The sequence below is a fragment of the Anabas testudineus genome, chromosome 16, assembly GCF_900324465.2.
Source record: "Anabas testudineus chromosome 16, fAnaTes1.2, whole genome shotgun sequence".
Lineage (NCBI taxonomy): Eukaryota > Metazoa > Chordata > Actinopteri > Anabantiformes > Anabantidae > Anabas > Anabas testudineus.
Window position 1 is genome coordinate 22,155,221 of NC_046625.1, and position 15,979 is coordinate 22,171,199.

At 36.7% G+C, this 15,979-nt stretch overlaps 1 protein-coding gene across 1 annotated transcript in view; it reads right to left on the bottom strand.

Annotated features, from left to right (window-relative positions):
• The window catches only part of tsnare1 (T-SNARE Domain Containing 1), a 125,213-nt gene that overhangs the window by 75,521 nt on the left and 33,713 nt on the right, over positions 1-15,979 (bottom strand). Inside the window, exons 3-4 of the mRNA XM_026372619.1 lie at positions 5,111-5,188; positions 3,487-3,556 (exon numbers count right to left, since the gene is read on the bottom strand). Coding sequence (XP_026228404.1) covers positions 3,487-3,556; positions 5,111-5,188 — 148 coding nt within the window. The remainder of the gene's footprint in view (positions 1-3,486; positions 3,557-5,110; positions 5,189-15,979) is intronic.

The window sequence follows — 15,979 nt, forward strand, 5'->3', positions numbered from 1 at the left end:
AATTGCAGTTGCAGTTTAGTTGCACAAAAGTGTGATTTTCAGGGCACATGGTTGTTTACCTTAGCCTAGCATAACAACTGGAAGCTGTTAGCACAATGATAATCTTTTTTTTTCACTTGTACACAAAGACAAAATAAACATTTGTAGCATACAGGACTGAATGAATAATAACATCACACCTCACCATCTTCAGTCTTTATTGAAAAAGGATGTGAAACAAGCTGATACTGTGCTTTCGGCAGGACACACAACAAAAACAATTAAAAAGAAAACTGTTTATTATGATTTTTATTTATAACCTAGCCTCTACACTTATTTTGACACTATGGTCAACAAAATAGGTAAATAAGCAGCTTTATTTCTTCTGATAAGTGTCTGTAATCACCTGATAATTTACAATTATGTTTCCTGAAGAGAACATCTGGTGCTAATTATGGAGGAAACAGAGACAAAGTTCTGAAAGTGTGGATATGAGAGTTTATTTATTATTCATCTATTGCCAAAGATTAATTTTCTCTAAAGAATTGCTACAGCTGAAATAATTGTTGAAAACGAACATAAAATGGGTCTAAAAACTGAGTAAATAAAATAAAATGGCGTGAGAATAACTTACTACATCTTACTCTGCTTTCAATTTCAACCTGCCACAAAACTGTTAATGTAGTGAAGTTAAAAAAGTACAATTTATGGTTGAAATGCAGCGTGTTAGAGGGATAAAAAATGGCAGAAAATGGTAATACTCAAGAAAAGTACAAGTACTGTGCTTAATTATTTCCCACCACTGGTTAACTGAGGACAAATGGAACGATTTTCTGACATTTTCATTTGCCACAACATTTGTATTTCATTTGTAGCTGGAATTGTACTGTATGATGTAGTAGTAGTGTAGAGTACTGTGTCTATAGTGAGGTCGTCAGACTGTTGGGGGCGCTCTCCTCCAAACAGAGCGTCGTGTCCTCTGGCGTCTTACAGCCAGAGCATCAGTTAATGCTTAATGTGCTAACAAAGACAATGACACTCAAAGGGTGTCGTCCATTAATCCACTTAGACTTTTTGCTGTGTGCATTTCCACGATTACAGGGGCGGGTCAAATTCTATTAACCGTGAGATTTGAGGGGTTTTGTTTTGTTTTTGTTTTGCCTGTAGACTAGCAGTCATGCCAGTGGCAGGCACAAACATGACTTGCTTTTTTGTTGTTTGTGTTACTTTTTGCAGCAGAACTTGGGTGTGTGTGTGTGTGTATGACGATGTGCTGTGTGTGAGGTTAGTATAGCACATGCATGTATATGACTTACTTCAGTCTGACTGGATGGAGATCAGATACAGTAGCTGTACATTATCTGATAAGTCCTCTATATGGTAGCACAGTTAAAGATGAAGGGGAAAAGGCAGGGAGACATGGAGAGCTGGAGGGTGTCAGTGAGTGTTTGGATGGGTGGAGTTCAATGGTCTCTTTTTGGCACAAAACTACTGCTGCTTGACATTTTAGCATTTCAGTAACTTAAGTATTTTATTATCAGTCTTGCTTGAATATCAATTATTAAAGATGAGGCTTTAATAATCGTCCCAAACGATGAATATATCTCACTAACAAGTACTGTGCGTGTATCCAAAGGCTTATATATCAATTTCATTTCTGTCACGGAGCACCATTGTTGTCCAGAAATGATTAAAATCAAATTACTGAGCCACCTGTTTCATCATTACATTAAACCCACATTTTGACTCAATCCCACATACTGTGCACTGCCCTGCTGCCCGGTATACTCCGGCACCAAATGTGGATTAATCCCCCGTCGGAAAATTGTTCCCAAAAATTGCAATGTTCATCTGTTTTAGAAAATATGGGTGTGTTTTGCAAGATATGCGTTTAATACAATCGTGGTGTGGAGTGTTATAGACAGGGCAACATGGCATTAAATCCTATGTTTAAAAAAAACTGAATTAAAAAAGAGCTGAGTTTGAATGAATGCAGATTCAAAATTAATATAATAGATTTTATGGTAGTTGTAATGTTGTATTAATATATATATATATATATATATATATATATATATATATATATATATATATATATATATATATATATATATATATATATATATATATATATATATATACAGAAATATAGGAAATATATTTTCCTAAGCCTTGACCAACTGTCCAATTCACCAAAACCAAACCTACTGAAAAACACACACTTGATAGAGTTTAGAAATCATAACAATCAGTGATGGAGTGACTTTATTATAAAGCAGAGGTGTACAAAGCTGGTTCTCGAGCTTCACCGCCCTACCCACTGATAATTAACTAGATCAGATGTGTTCAATCAGTCAGTAGTAGTAGTATAATAGTTGGATAACAAGCAGGACCGTGGTCATGAAAGACCAGAACTGTCCACTTGTGTTATAAAATGAAATAATACTTTTGTAAGAAGCATCTCCTCCCACAACTTTTCAGAAGACTTTGTTTAACAATGGGCACCGTCAGAGGTACTCACTCATTTAGATATTATTTCAGTCAATAAACCGTCCTAAACAAAACAGGAGCTTAGTCAATAGACATTCAGGAAGGACAGGTCTACTGTCATCAGCAAATACTGAGGCTGTCACTTTCATCCTACGCGGTGTTCTCTATGTGCCATCAAAGCGCTGTAAAGGTGCCAGAGTACCTTTACTTTAAGAGTGCTGTTTTATTGCTAAAATGATTTTAGTCCACTTTACTGTTGTTGAAGTAGAGCATCATTGAGATCAGTGTAGACAGTATACAGATACTTGAAAATAATCTTTATGTGATGGTACAGTTATTATTCTCAGTTCTGGACATGTGTGTCGAACATGATCAAAATGTGTCCGTGCATGTTAAAGTCGATAGCTTTTTTAAGAGAAATCATGCAACTGTAAAAAAAAAAACAAAAAAGAAAAAAGAAAGAAAACTCTACTTAATAAGCTTTAAAACGTCTTGATTAAATTGTTGAATAACTATAAGCCTCCTGACTGTTTTTGGGAACAATCTTTCAAAACACTGAGAGCTGCTGAGTAACACAAAGCATCATACTGGATGTAATTTGCATCAGTCGGAGGCACTCGATGTGTGTTTGCATCCAGCATCAATACTGCTGAAAGAAAATGGGAAGTTAAAAATAAAAGCAGACGAGCATTGTCAGTAAGTTTCCAAGGCGATCATAAAAAATGTTCGATAGAATTGATGACATGCCAGCCAACACAGTGGGATGTAATGCATTTTAAACAGATGCAATCATCTTAGATTGGCCACTCTGTCATCAGCGTTGAATCTGGTAATTGCTGGCAGCCCAACTAAAAAAGAATAATCAATATGAAATAGGGCGATGAAACAAAAAAAAAAAAAAAAAAAAAAGCATTTTCTCTATGATGCATAGATAAATGTAACCCTTGCACCAAACTGGACAACAATTCCACACTGAATGTATGTGTATGTGTGTGTGTGTGTGTGTGTGCTACTTACAGACTCTGTCGTAGCTCTGCTGTATCTCTAGATGTTCCCAGTGATTGAAGATTTTTCTCTAGTGTGACAACTGGGGAGAAATTGCACAACACCAGTATTAGGAGTAAGGCTGTGCTGACTTCATGAACACACATTTACAACAGAACATACAGTGTGAAACAGATTCCAAAAATGTTATTAAAAGTAGCCCTGGTCTAAAGCAAACTGGAATTCTTTGTTCTTTGAAGGATCCCGTGTTAAAGGACTGTGTTAAAGAAACTGAGAACTGAGAAAAAAACGAGAGAGATGAGATGGTTTTTCTATAAAAAGAACCCTATTTTTAAACTGCGTGTATGTAATCCTAATCAGAACTATAACTAATGTCATAGTTTAAGCTAAAAGCTAAAAGTGCTAAAATCAATTTAAATCCAAAAATCAAGCTTCATTAATTCTAATTTAAAGTCTGTGCTAATAATAACATTCACATTAAGCCCATATGGAAATGCTGTATTACAGCTAGTACTAACAACAATATCCATTTAAATGTTGAGCACATGGCCCAAAACAAACGCTATAACATACCCTTTGCCAAATTTAAGTTTTCAACGCTTTGAATCAGAAACGTTCCTTCTTTCTTTGATTGTCAACCTAAATTTGGACATTTTACTGCTTATACACATAAGAGCCCTGCACAACTCTAATTTCTTAAACCCACACCCCTGTTGGAGTGTGGAGTGAAGTGTTCATTGTTATCTATCACCTGCTACCTGCCAACATTTAGTCACGTTTTTCGCTACCCGTACTGCCCCCTTTTTAACCTTTTCAATGCCTAAGCTTATTTTTAGGTCTTTTTTAGGGCAGACTTTTGAGATTTGCTAAGATGTGTAAATATGAGTATACATTTTATTGGTAAAGGATAAATGAAGATGGCACACAGCACAAATAAAATAAATTCAGGTTCGCCTGAAATAAAAAAAGTCCTTTAGGGTGAGAATTCCTTTGGAATCATGCAGCTGTAGCTCTAAAACTCTATCAAATATCTGTACAATATGTGAGCATCATCTCTGCAAAGTTTCATTCTGATAAAGTGAAGCAGAACAAAATAATGGAGGTTTACCACGAACTGTAATTATGGCACAGTTTTCTCAGAAAAAACTCCAAACTATATATTTAAACATTATATTTCATTTATTTCACAAATTGTGTTAAATACTTCCAAATTCAACAGTTTTGGACATTTGTTTGATCGTTTAACTGCCAAATTCGTGATCGCCTTGTATAAAATGTTTGTATGGTCTTTTAGCCCAGATTCTGCATTATTTTAAACCAGGTCACAAGGAAGTGGTTGGGATGGATAGAGGGTGTATAATGTGTAGGACTGACAAGCTGCAGACTTGACTTTAAGTCCAGTGGTTGGTTTGAAGACTATGAACATCTAATATACCATAAAATGCAACATTTTAATTCTAAAATAATTTAAAACCTATTGTACATCCATCCCTAAACTCAGATCCTAATCGTAGAACCTATTTGAAGGCGGGGCCGTCTGGCCAAAATATCCTGGGGCAAAGGTCTCATTAGATTTATTTTAGGGCAGAAGCATGCACTCATGCATATAACACATACTAATGAATGCTCTTTTTACCATTGGCGTTGATCTGGAAGATATTGGAGGAGGTCTCCTGAAACACATCTTGCAGTTCTGAGGGGCTAACCTGTGTGGCTTTAGAGAAAACACAATATCAGCAAACAGTCACCAAACACATTTCATACAGCTTTAATTCTTAACCAGCAGAAGAATTGCTATATTATAATTGTGATTATTATTTTTTTTATCTCTACCCACTGCCTTGACCAGCATTCCAACTACCAACATAACAATTAAGCACCTATGGCTGTTTTTATGAATGTAAAAACATTCAAGTTTCCTACAGGAAGAATACCGGTACTTAAATATTCTAATAATAATATAATCATCTGATATTAAAATACATTCAGAGTTCAGATGATGTCATCTGTGTCTCAACTACAAAGGTCATAGGTTTCCCTACTGCACCAGAATTCATCCCAATGACATGAATGAAATTTTCAGCACAAATCAAAGAAATATGTTAAAGTATGAAAGGCAGGGAGAAGTTTAATATCTTTGAGATACATTTACAGTTTTCGAAGACAAAACCATGGCAGGAGAAAAGTGTGTGTGTGTGTGTGTGTCGCTGTTTTGGTCTCAGATTCAGATATACTGTATTACAACCTTGATGGACAATATAGTCAACAATATAATGCTATGCCCCAGCATTGTAAAGTGTTGGTGTTTGCATGTTAGTATGCTGTCATTAGCATCACAGAAACCCCAGCCACATAAGGCATGACCAGGTTTTTGTGTTGGATCTGGGTCTCAGAGAAGCTGAAAAGGATTTTCAGAAAACACAGCATATCTGTCCATTTGAAAACCTCCAACACACCCAGGCAGAGACTCGTCTACCACAAAGACCGGACTCCAAAACACAAGATGAGCAATATAGTGTACGCGGTCCAGTGCAGTGAAAAATGCTCTGAGCTGTACATTGGAGAAACCAAACAGCCCCTACGCAGGAGGATGGCACAGCACAGGAGGAGTAACACCTCAGGATCTGAATCAGCTTTGCATGCTTTCAACACCCCCTCACTCACTTTTATCTATCTCCAGAAAGATGAGGCCCAATTCACACCTGCACCAGGTTGGACACATCTAAAGACCCACTATAGGGGATAAGAGGGGTTGGCAGAGGTGTGACTATTATATCCTTCACATCCTCCCCTTCCATTGTTTTACCCAACAGGCCTGTTCAGACCACAGGTGGAGTGAAACCAAACCCGGAGCATAAATTTGTGGTCTCTAACCAACTAGCTTCAGACTGAAGACTAGTGAAACGTTTCAGTCTAACAAGAAGGAAGTCCAGTTACCATGACTCAACTTCTGGATTATCGCTGACTGCACAAGGATAATGAACAATAAGAAGTCATTCAATGGTTAAATAGATTCAGTATACCTCTTACATATAAGAGGTTTTGCTCATATTTAAATTAGACTAGATTATTTTATGTTCATGCAGTTTTTGGAAAGAGGGGTGTTGCTGGTGACAGCATGTAATTAAAGCCATGCTGCCGTCTTTCCATTTGCTATGTTTAAAAAAAAAAAAAACAGGCATGGATGGCATTTTGTTTTCCTTCTCATTCATTGTGACTCCTGCTGATAATGATACATGCTTAAAGCCTATTTTTCTTTTGAAAGAATTCAAACAATCATTATGTTAAACACACCGATTCTAGCTGTGTATATTGAGTATTGTTATGTATATTGTTATTATCATGCATAGACATGAAAAATGAATGGACTACAAGGCTGCAAACACCTCTAATGTGGAAGAACTGGATGAATGATGATAGACTGAACAGGGAAAATGGTGTGGCACTGAGCCACAGGCTGGCAGAAGGAGTGGTGAGTCTGCTTTATAAGTTATGTGGGCAGTGCCATTTTCCTTGTTCAAAAGCGCATGTCATTTCAAATGACAGGGAGGATTAATGGCCTGGAGCCATTACAGCAGGCTGAGATCAACATCAGGACCTGTATAAGCTTGTGCACACAAGCCATCTCACCGCCCTTTTGTCAAACAGAGCACCCAGAAATTACTGCAATTGACTAGTTTTTTGTGACATGGGCAAAAGTGACGGGGTATAGATAAAATGCTAAGTAAGCACCAGTATTTGACAAATAGGGGTCCAAACTGGCACAGTGAAAGACATAAAGAGACATGAACAGACAAGTCGAGGAAAACAAAGTAAAGCTGGACAATGAAACCACACCACATGATGTTTTTCTCCTTATATCTAATGTTCAACAAATTATTAACAAATACAATGTGTGTAAAATAATAACACAAAAAATTCTGATCTTTCATGTCTTTATTGAGAACAACCATAAAAACCTCATAGTGCTCAGACCTGCAAATTGTTCTGGAGGATTTTGAGATCATTCTTTCTGCAGAACTGTTTTAGCTCTGTCATATTCTTTGGAAGTCACATGTGTGGGTCCCTTCAAGTCGCTCCATAGCATCTCTTTTGGGTAGAGGTCTGGGCTCAAAAGGTGGATTGTGTTTTTCTGTAGCCATTCTGTGTGTTGGGTAATTGTCCTGTTGCATCAGTTTCAGCTGACGTACAGACATTCTCACATTATCCTGAAGAATGTTTCGATACACTTGGAAATATGTTTCCCCTCAATCACTGCAAGCTGGCCAGGCCCTGATGCAGCAAAGCAGGCCCAAATCATGATGTTTCCTCCACCATACTTTATGATTGGGATGATGTTTTCAAAATGATATGCAGTGACCTGTTTGTGCCAGATGTAGTGCCGTGTGTTCTTTCCAAATAGTTAAGTATAATTTCATTAGTCCACAAAACATTTTGCTAATACTGCTGTGGAGTGTCTGTGTGTTCTTTGGCAACTTCAGGCGTGCAACAATGTTTTTATTAAGTAGTAAGCAGCAACTTCCTTCATGGTGTCCTGCCGTAGACACCCTACTTGTTCAATGTTTTACCTACTGTAGACTTATGAAGGCAGATGCTAGTCAGTTCCAATGATGCCTTCAAATCTTTGGCTGTTATTCGGGGTTGTCTCTTTACCTCATTAATGAGTGTTTGTTGTGATCTTAGATTCATTTTGATCAAAGGCCCACTTCTTGGTAGAGTCCCACAGTCTCAAAGTAACTCTCAGAGGCTGTTATGTCTATAGCATGTCAAAAATACTTGAGTACTTGAATGTATTGCAATAATTCTAGGTAAGTGGTTACTTGGTTTCTAAAAGTGAACAGCACATTTATTAAACAATAATAACACTTTGGAAATTAAATTGCTTAAGTGTAGTTTGGGTTAATGGATGAAAGGTTTTATCGTACATTGTTCAATTATTGCTGTCTGAAAAGAGAAGACTTTTCAGTGATAAACTATGCAAACAGTCACTTTATTACATTGATAAAGGGTTAGGAAACTGTAATAATTCCATCATCTAGAGCCACAAAATGAAATATCAGCAGTGACATATGGTAGGATAGTGTGATTGCATGAGGATACATAAATACATTTAATATATAAATAGGGCTTTACTTATTATTGCCAGCAACTCTTCAGCAACTTAACAACCCTTAATCATGACCTTAACCAAATATTTATGGTATGTGGACACACCTTAAGATTACATTGTCAATCTGCTCATTTAAATTTAAATCATAAATCTACAACAAGATAAACTGTATTAACAACTGTTGGCTGGACTGGTTTTCAATTTTGTATTATACATTAATTTATCATACACAGATGGCATGGACCCTCTACCATAGGATGCAGTTTAGTGGTAAACTCAGCATTTAACCCAAGAGAGGAGGAGGAGGAGGAAGGCAACATGGTCAACCGAGGCTTCTTAAGTAATGGTATGTATCATGTCACAGGAACACTAGAGCAAGACAGCAGCTGATCTTCAAAACAAGGTTCCTTGGTAATAGGAAAGCAAAGCACTGACACATATTCATAAAGGATTCACTTGTAGATGTGTCCACTCCAACTTTAGTAATCTATTTCATCATCACAGTATCACAGCCTTTTTGCTGATTTCAATCTTGCGTCCTTGACAAACCTGTATCTGTGATGAAGTTGTATTGCTCTTCTGATGATGTAATCACTCTTGTTCTGCATGATCAAGCTTTGTATAAACTGATTCCACAAAGTGTTCTTATTCATTGTATGTGTCCTACCTTTTTTTGTTTTTAAACCCTCAACTTTCTGATTATTTCCTGGTTCACATGACAATATTACAACTTTTCTATGTGGTATGATAACTGGACCTCAGTGTATTGTTCAGTTCATACTATCCTTACATGGGGAAGGAACATTTTTTTAGAGCCCACAACACATAATCTGCATTTTCATGCCCATTTCACAGACCCCACTGTTCCTTGGAAGGTTAACTGTTCCATAGAGGACTATTTCACAACCAGTGTTTGGTAAAAGGTTTGGAACATTTCAGAAGCTTTTTTATCTTTTCACACTTGAAACTTTTCTCTCACATTAACATGTCGACACTTTAACATGCATATATCAGCATGCCACTTCAAAGTTGTACTGATATGCACTGCCTTCAAAAAAAAAAAAAAAAAAATCTCTCGACAAATTTAGTCTCTCTGTGGTTTGAGAAGTGTGTCTGATACGGTCATAACTTTGATTTTGTCCTATATTATATCCTTTCAGAGGCATTTTAGAAATGTGTTAGATGGGTGTAAGAAGCAGAAATAATATGATAAAAGGCTAACAGTCTAAATCCGCTCCTTGAATTTGCTTGACTTGCAGAACATCTACTAGATCAGGAATCACCAAGTGCTGGAACTGTTTCTTTGTGGCTTTAAGTCATACAGGACTTTGAGCTAAATGTTAATACCAACTTGCTACCTGCTAACAATGGCAGGTTAATGGTAATGTTTTAACATGTGTTGCAGAGTGAAACATCTGTAGTAATCCAGCCTGTCAGACCTCACGCCTCGGAATTTCCAGAAGTTTCCTGTATTTTAATAGTGGATGCTTGATTCCCACAAATCATATACATTATCCCTGAAATCGAGACATACAAAACTGCAAAATTCTCTCTTTTTGTTGTAAGTGAACTTTGCACACAAGCTTTACATAGTAGGTCAAGGCCAGTATGTAAATACTGTAGTTTGGTCTGTTTATGATTTTACCAGCTGAGAAACATGGTAAACTCAAACTTACAGTGGCAAAAAAACATGACATTTCAAAGGTTCACATACTTTTTTTGCCATTGTATTGTTTCTCCAGATAACATTGACATATTTATTCATGCATACTGACATTTCTACATCTTTTTAGTTATGTTTTTTTAAAATATATATTTTATGCCTCACTTCACTTCTTTTCTAGTTACTCCTGATTCTTTGCTCTTCGAATCGACTTTTCACTATTCTGTATTACCAAGCAAATAAAGCCATTCTGATTCTGATGACTGATTCATTTCATTCTGTTTGGCCAAGTGGGATTTTTTCACCTCCCTTAGCAAGACTTTAGTAGATCCCTTACTGTATAAGTAGTCCAAAACGCCATATCCAAGCTTTTTGACAAAGTGCTCCAAAAGGTTTCATGTGGCTCTACATCAGCGGTAGGAATTTGTAATGCTCTGATCAGGGCTTGTTGGGTTGATCCTTGCTCCAGGATCAAGACATGCTTTTTTTTATCTCTCTCTCTCTTTCTCTATGTCTGCATTTCATATCTGGTGTGACTCTTTAATCTGACTATGACCACAGTCTTGAAAGGAGCTATTTAAAAAAAGAAAGAAAGAAAAACCTTACTGTGATGTTACATTGTCTGAAATGTGCATTTGACCTTTTACTTTGACTTAAGTGATTAGCTGACATTCTGTTCGTTTTGTATAATTTGTTGGCCAAAGTTTATAAGATAAAAGGGCTTCATACTGTATTTATTTTTATTATTTATTTTATAACTTTACATTAATCATTCTTTTGCTCATGGTTTTTGGTGTATTATGTTTAGAATTGAGAAATGAATTATATTTTTCATTTAAAAAAGCATCAAATCAATTGACGGTTTCAGTTCATCTTAAAATCTGTGCAAAAAAAAAAAAAAAAAAGCTGGACAGCAGAATCTTTGCACATTTCACAACTGCATGTGATAAACCCCATTGACATTGATTATGTGTAATGATCAGTTTTGCAGTGTTGTTGATTTTTCCTTTTTTTTAAAAAGCGGTGAATAATCAATACAAAGTGCCCGGATTTCTCTTAATGTAATGAGTGTCCTGAGCATGTAGAGGATAAATTATCATAATGCTCTCACAGAGTGGCTTGTCGATAGCACAAATGTGCTATCTGCAACATGTTCAATTACACTCTCAAATCAGAGAGGAACTTAATCAAGAGCTCCCATCTCACTATGCCTGAGGTCAGTAGCTGTCTCTCCTCACTGACAAGTGATAGATTTTACTGTTTCCAAAAATGTGAAATTTTAGGAATGAATAAGCTGCTTGAGAGAGCCAGAACCGGGCCTGCTCCCAAAAGCTCCCTGCAGGTGGAATAAATGTTCTCAGCTGGTTCCATGACCTGTTGCAACCCTCACCAGCAATTGGGATCCTGAAAGTGGGGGAGGGTCTGAAAACGTACAAGGATGCAGAAAGTTTCTGTAACTTATAAATCCCTTAATAATCAGGCTCCATCTCCTCTTAAAGAACTCATAGTTCCATATCTTCCAAGCAGAACTCTACGTTCTCAGACTGCAGGTTTACTTGTGGTTCCTAGAGTTTCCAAATGTAGAATGGGAGGCAGAGCCTTTAGCTACCAAGCCCCTCTGCTGTGGAACCAGCTCCCAGTTCAGGTTCGGGAGGCAGACACCCTCTCTACATTTAAGACTAGACTAAAAACTTTCCTTTTTTATAAAGCTTATAGTTAGAGATGGATCAGGTGACTGTGAACCATCTCTTAGTTATGCTGATATAGCTTAATCTGCTGGGGGAACTCTACTGATAAACTGAGCTCCTCTCCTCTCTCTTTTCTCCTGTATCAATGCAAATTCCACCATTGCATATCATTAACTTCTCTCTCTTTTAGTTGTGTTTCCTCCTCTCTGTCTCCCTCTTTCTGTACTTTTCTGCAGGTATCCTAGGCCTGGAGCTGTACATCTCCAGAATCCAGTTCATCTGCCCAATGTTCTTGATGCTTGTTGTTGTCTTTATTGCCTGCTGTTCTTTTCTCTCTTCTCTTTCCACTCACCCCAACCGGTCGAGGCAGATGGCCGCCCACCATGAGCCTGGTTCTGCTTGAGGTTTCTTCCTCTAAAGGGAGTTTTTCCTCTCCACTGTTTGCTCAAATGGGATTGTTGGGTTTTCTCTATAATTTTTTGTATAAATATTTTCGGTAAGGTCTTAAACCTTACACTGTAAAGTGCCTTGAGATAACTTCTGTTGTAAATTGGCGCTATACAAATAAAACTGAATTGAATTGAATTGAATAGAATTGAATTGAACGATGGGCAAATGGGCCAAATGTGGCCTAAGTTACAACTCACTAAGGTACAAGTATTTTATAAATTTTATTTGTTACTTTACATCTCTGGGTCAAAAAGACAAGACCTTATTACAAGCTTTCATTTAAGAAGCCAGAACTACTTGAAGTTTAACATTCTAAAAGCAGTGGAGATGCATGTAGACCCCAGCACCTGACCACTGTTAGTTAGTTAGATAGTGTTTTACTGTCCCTAGTAAACACTCTGAAGTCCCTCCACTTGCTGGGCACCACAATAACCCAAAGGCAGCTATAGAAGCAATTAAACGTGACTAACTGCAGTACAAAAAATAAGATGTGAGATGTTTTATTAGATATACATTTTTTTATTTTTTTTTTAACAAACTACAGGTTGGCCATTAAGCCTTGTGCACTTCATCTTCTTTGTAAGTTCATATATTGTGACTATGGATTGTTTTTATGAATGAACTCTGCTCACTTGCCTCAAATTCCCCTTTGAGTTATGATTAAAGTAATTTAAATTGAAAGGAATAGCTCTGTGTTGCACCAACTAAACACATTACAAGTGTGAAATGGCTTTGATTTGCTAAAAGGTTTATTGTTTATTTGAGAACCTGTACTTAAACAATTTAAGGTATATTAAAGCCATTAAATCTGTGATTTGCATGGTATCTCTGATAAAAAAAAATATATATATTAAATTAAAATTAAACTATTTGTTACATTATTCAGGAGATTATTATGTTTATACACTAAGTAAAACAGAAAATGAGATTATTAGAAACATTTACAATGAAAATACTATATAGACTGGAGGGAAAAAACAGACATTTCCATATGAAGCTGTTGTAAAATCCTCCAAAGTCCTGTATTTTTACTGTAGGTGAGAAAGTAGAAATTTCAATTATTATTTAGGGCTCCAAGAAACTTGCTAGCACTGTTAATAAAGTGAACACAGAGCGGATGGTCTTGTACTGTAGATACTGAGCTGCAACGCAGACGTCAATATACATTTAGTCCTGGATAAACAAGGTTATTTTTAGCACATGACTAAATCAAGCTTGGAGAACCCGGAAAGCAGGGCGAGCAAACCATAGGAATTCATAAAAGATTCACCTTGACAACACTGGGAGGAGGCATACATAACCCCCACCCACCCACCCACCCACCCACTCAAACAGGCGCGCACATAAGCACAACATATACTGCATCACCTCCACGTGCAGCTGTCTGGAGGTGTTCTGCTCTGTTTAGCGGGCTCTCATGTCCCTCACAGCCAGACCACGCAAAAAAATGCAGGACAACATGAAATCATTATCTTGAGGAGCTTTTTTCTGGTCTGACTGAATGCCAAGCTGTTTAGATGCTGCTATTTTGCCAGAAAATGTTTATTTTGTTTCTTTGATGAAACCTTTTCTTTTAATTTTGCCTCACTCATCCTCACAGTGGGAGAGACAATTTGCTAAAAGTTGAGGTAAGATTGCAAAGATAACAAACATGAAGCCACCAAAATAATCTAGCTTAAACATAAAAAAATAAAAAAAAAAAATATATATATATATATATATATATATATATATATCAATGAAGTGATTAAAATGCTATAAACCTTGAGTTTGTGCCTGGTTCAGAAAACTTTTTCCACTTCTATTTCTGAGTCTAAATATAAATCATTGTTAATAGAAAAATAAAGCAACTCTGACATACAAAGACAAGGAGAAATGTTCTTCTGTTAGTGCACATTTTCTTCTTGTTTAAACTTGATGGATCATTCACATTGTCACAATGCATTCATCAGCTAGTTTAATTACTTTAGTGATTACACTAGATTCTTTATCCTTTACTGTAGAAATCTGATTAAAGAACAGTCCACAAACCATGATAGTTTCTCTTTGTTTTTTTCGAGTCACATTTGGATTTATATTGCACTCACTCTTTTTAGTCTTTAGTCTACTAAACTTCAGTCAAATTAATCAGAGCTAGATTTTATGTCCACATATATAAAAGTAAACTGTTGCGTCATTTGGGTCAAAATGACATTAGGAAGCTAGCAGTGTTTCCTTACTGTTTCAGCTTACTGTCACCACAACACTATTTACAACTTCTAAACAGACATATTGCATCTTCAATAGCAAACTGACTAGTAGGTGTGGGCCATCTCCTACCTGAGTAATAAAAAAATAGATAGTTTTGATCATTATCTGCTAATTATAATCAGGCCTTCATGTCTTTTTAAAATTGTATGTTTTGTCATATATATAAGTTGACTGCACATACCACTGTACTTTCTTGAGTCCACTGTCAAGACAAGCACCAGCATAACAGAAAGTGTCCTTTTGTCAGGTTTTCTGATCCCACAAAATGTCATACTGAAAGACCTTATTATAAGTCTTTCCCCAAATATGTATTCTGAAAAAATAAAAATAAAAATAAAATGAATGGTAGCATCTGGTATCTCAACAACAGAATGGCAGAAAGCAAGCTAATTCTACAATCAGAACTGCTGCAGTCTACCAAACCCAGCTTTACTAAGCACCATAGACTGAATGATTTTGTAGTAGCATCAATAGCTTGGAGCTCTACTAAAGAGAGAAAGTCAACTCATATGAGGATGCAATGTCACAGAAGGCCGAACTTGAGATCAATGCCGCGTTAGTTGGTCCATTAATGCATGCGTGACCATCTACCAAATGGCCCACTTTGGCTACTTACTGCCTATCAACAGTGCATGGAGCTCAGGGAGCAAGTACTCATCACAGCACGGTCACACCCAGTCCAACATCTTGCTTCATTCCAACCTAATAAGCAGGTCTGTGTCTCCAGAGAGTTCATCACAGGGAACTAACAATGTGAACACATCCATGGGTCAGGTCTGACATCAGCACTCCATTGCCTGCTGCAGAGAACCATGTGGAACTCTTTCAAGTCTGATAGTGATGTGGAATGAATGAAATTCTCTTGTTAAGAAACAATTATATCTTTACTGTCTTCATGAGGAAGTAAGTGTCCAAACGACAACGCATGCTTGATCTAATGCTGAAATGGTTAGTAAATTAACTGACTGGATCATCAGCAGAATAAAAACAAGAACAAAATACTGTAGTTAATAATGAATTCATACAGTGAAAATAGTGAATAAACACACAGTCTCAGCTTCCAGTTTAACAAATGGTAAGATTTGTTGCCTCTCATTGTCGCATAATGTTAAACTGAATACCTTTGAGGGTTTTTGGCTAGAACGTAAGTCTAACCATGTCACATTGGAGTCTGAAAGTTTAAAATAGGCTTTTGTTTATATTTCATAGACCAAACCATGACTAATCCAAATAGTTTTTGACAGATGCCTTTGCTACATCCACAAGGTGTAATTGGGTAGTAAAAAGGTCTCAATTAGTGGTGGAAGTACCACTGGACTGTAAAACCTCAGACCTAACTTGGAC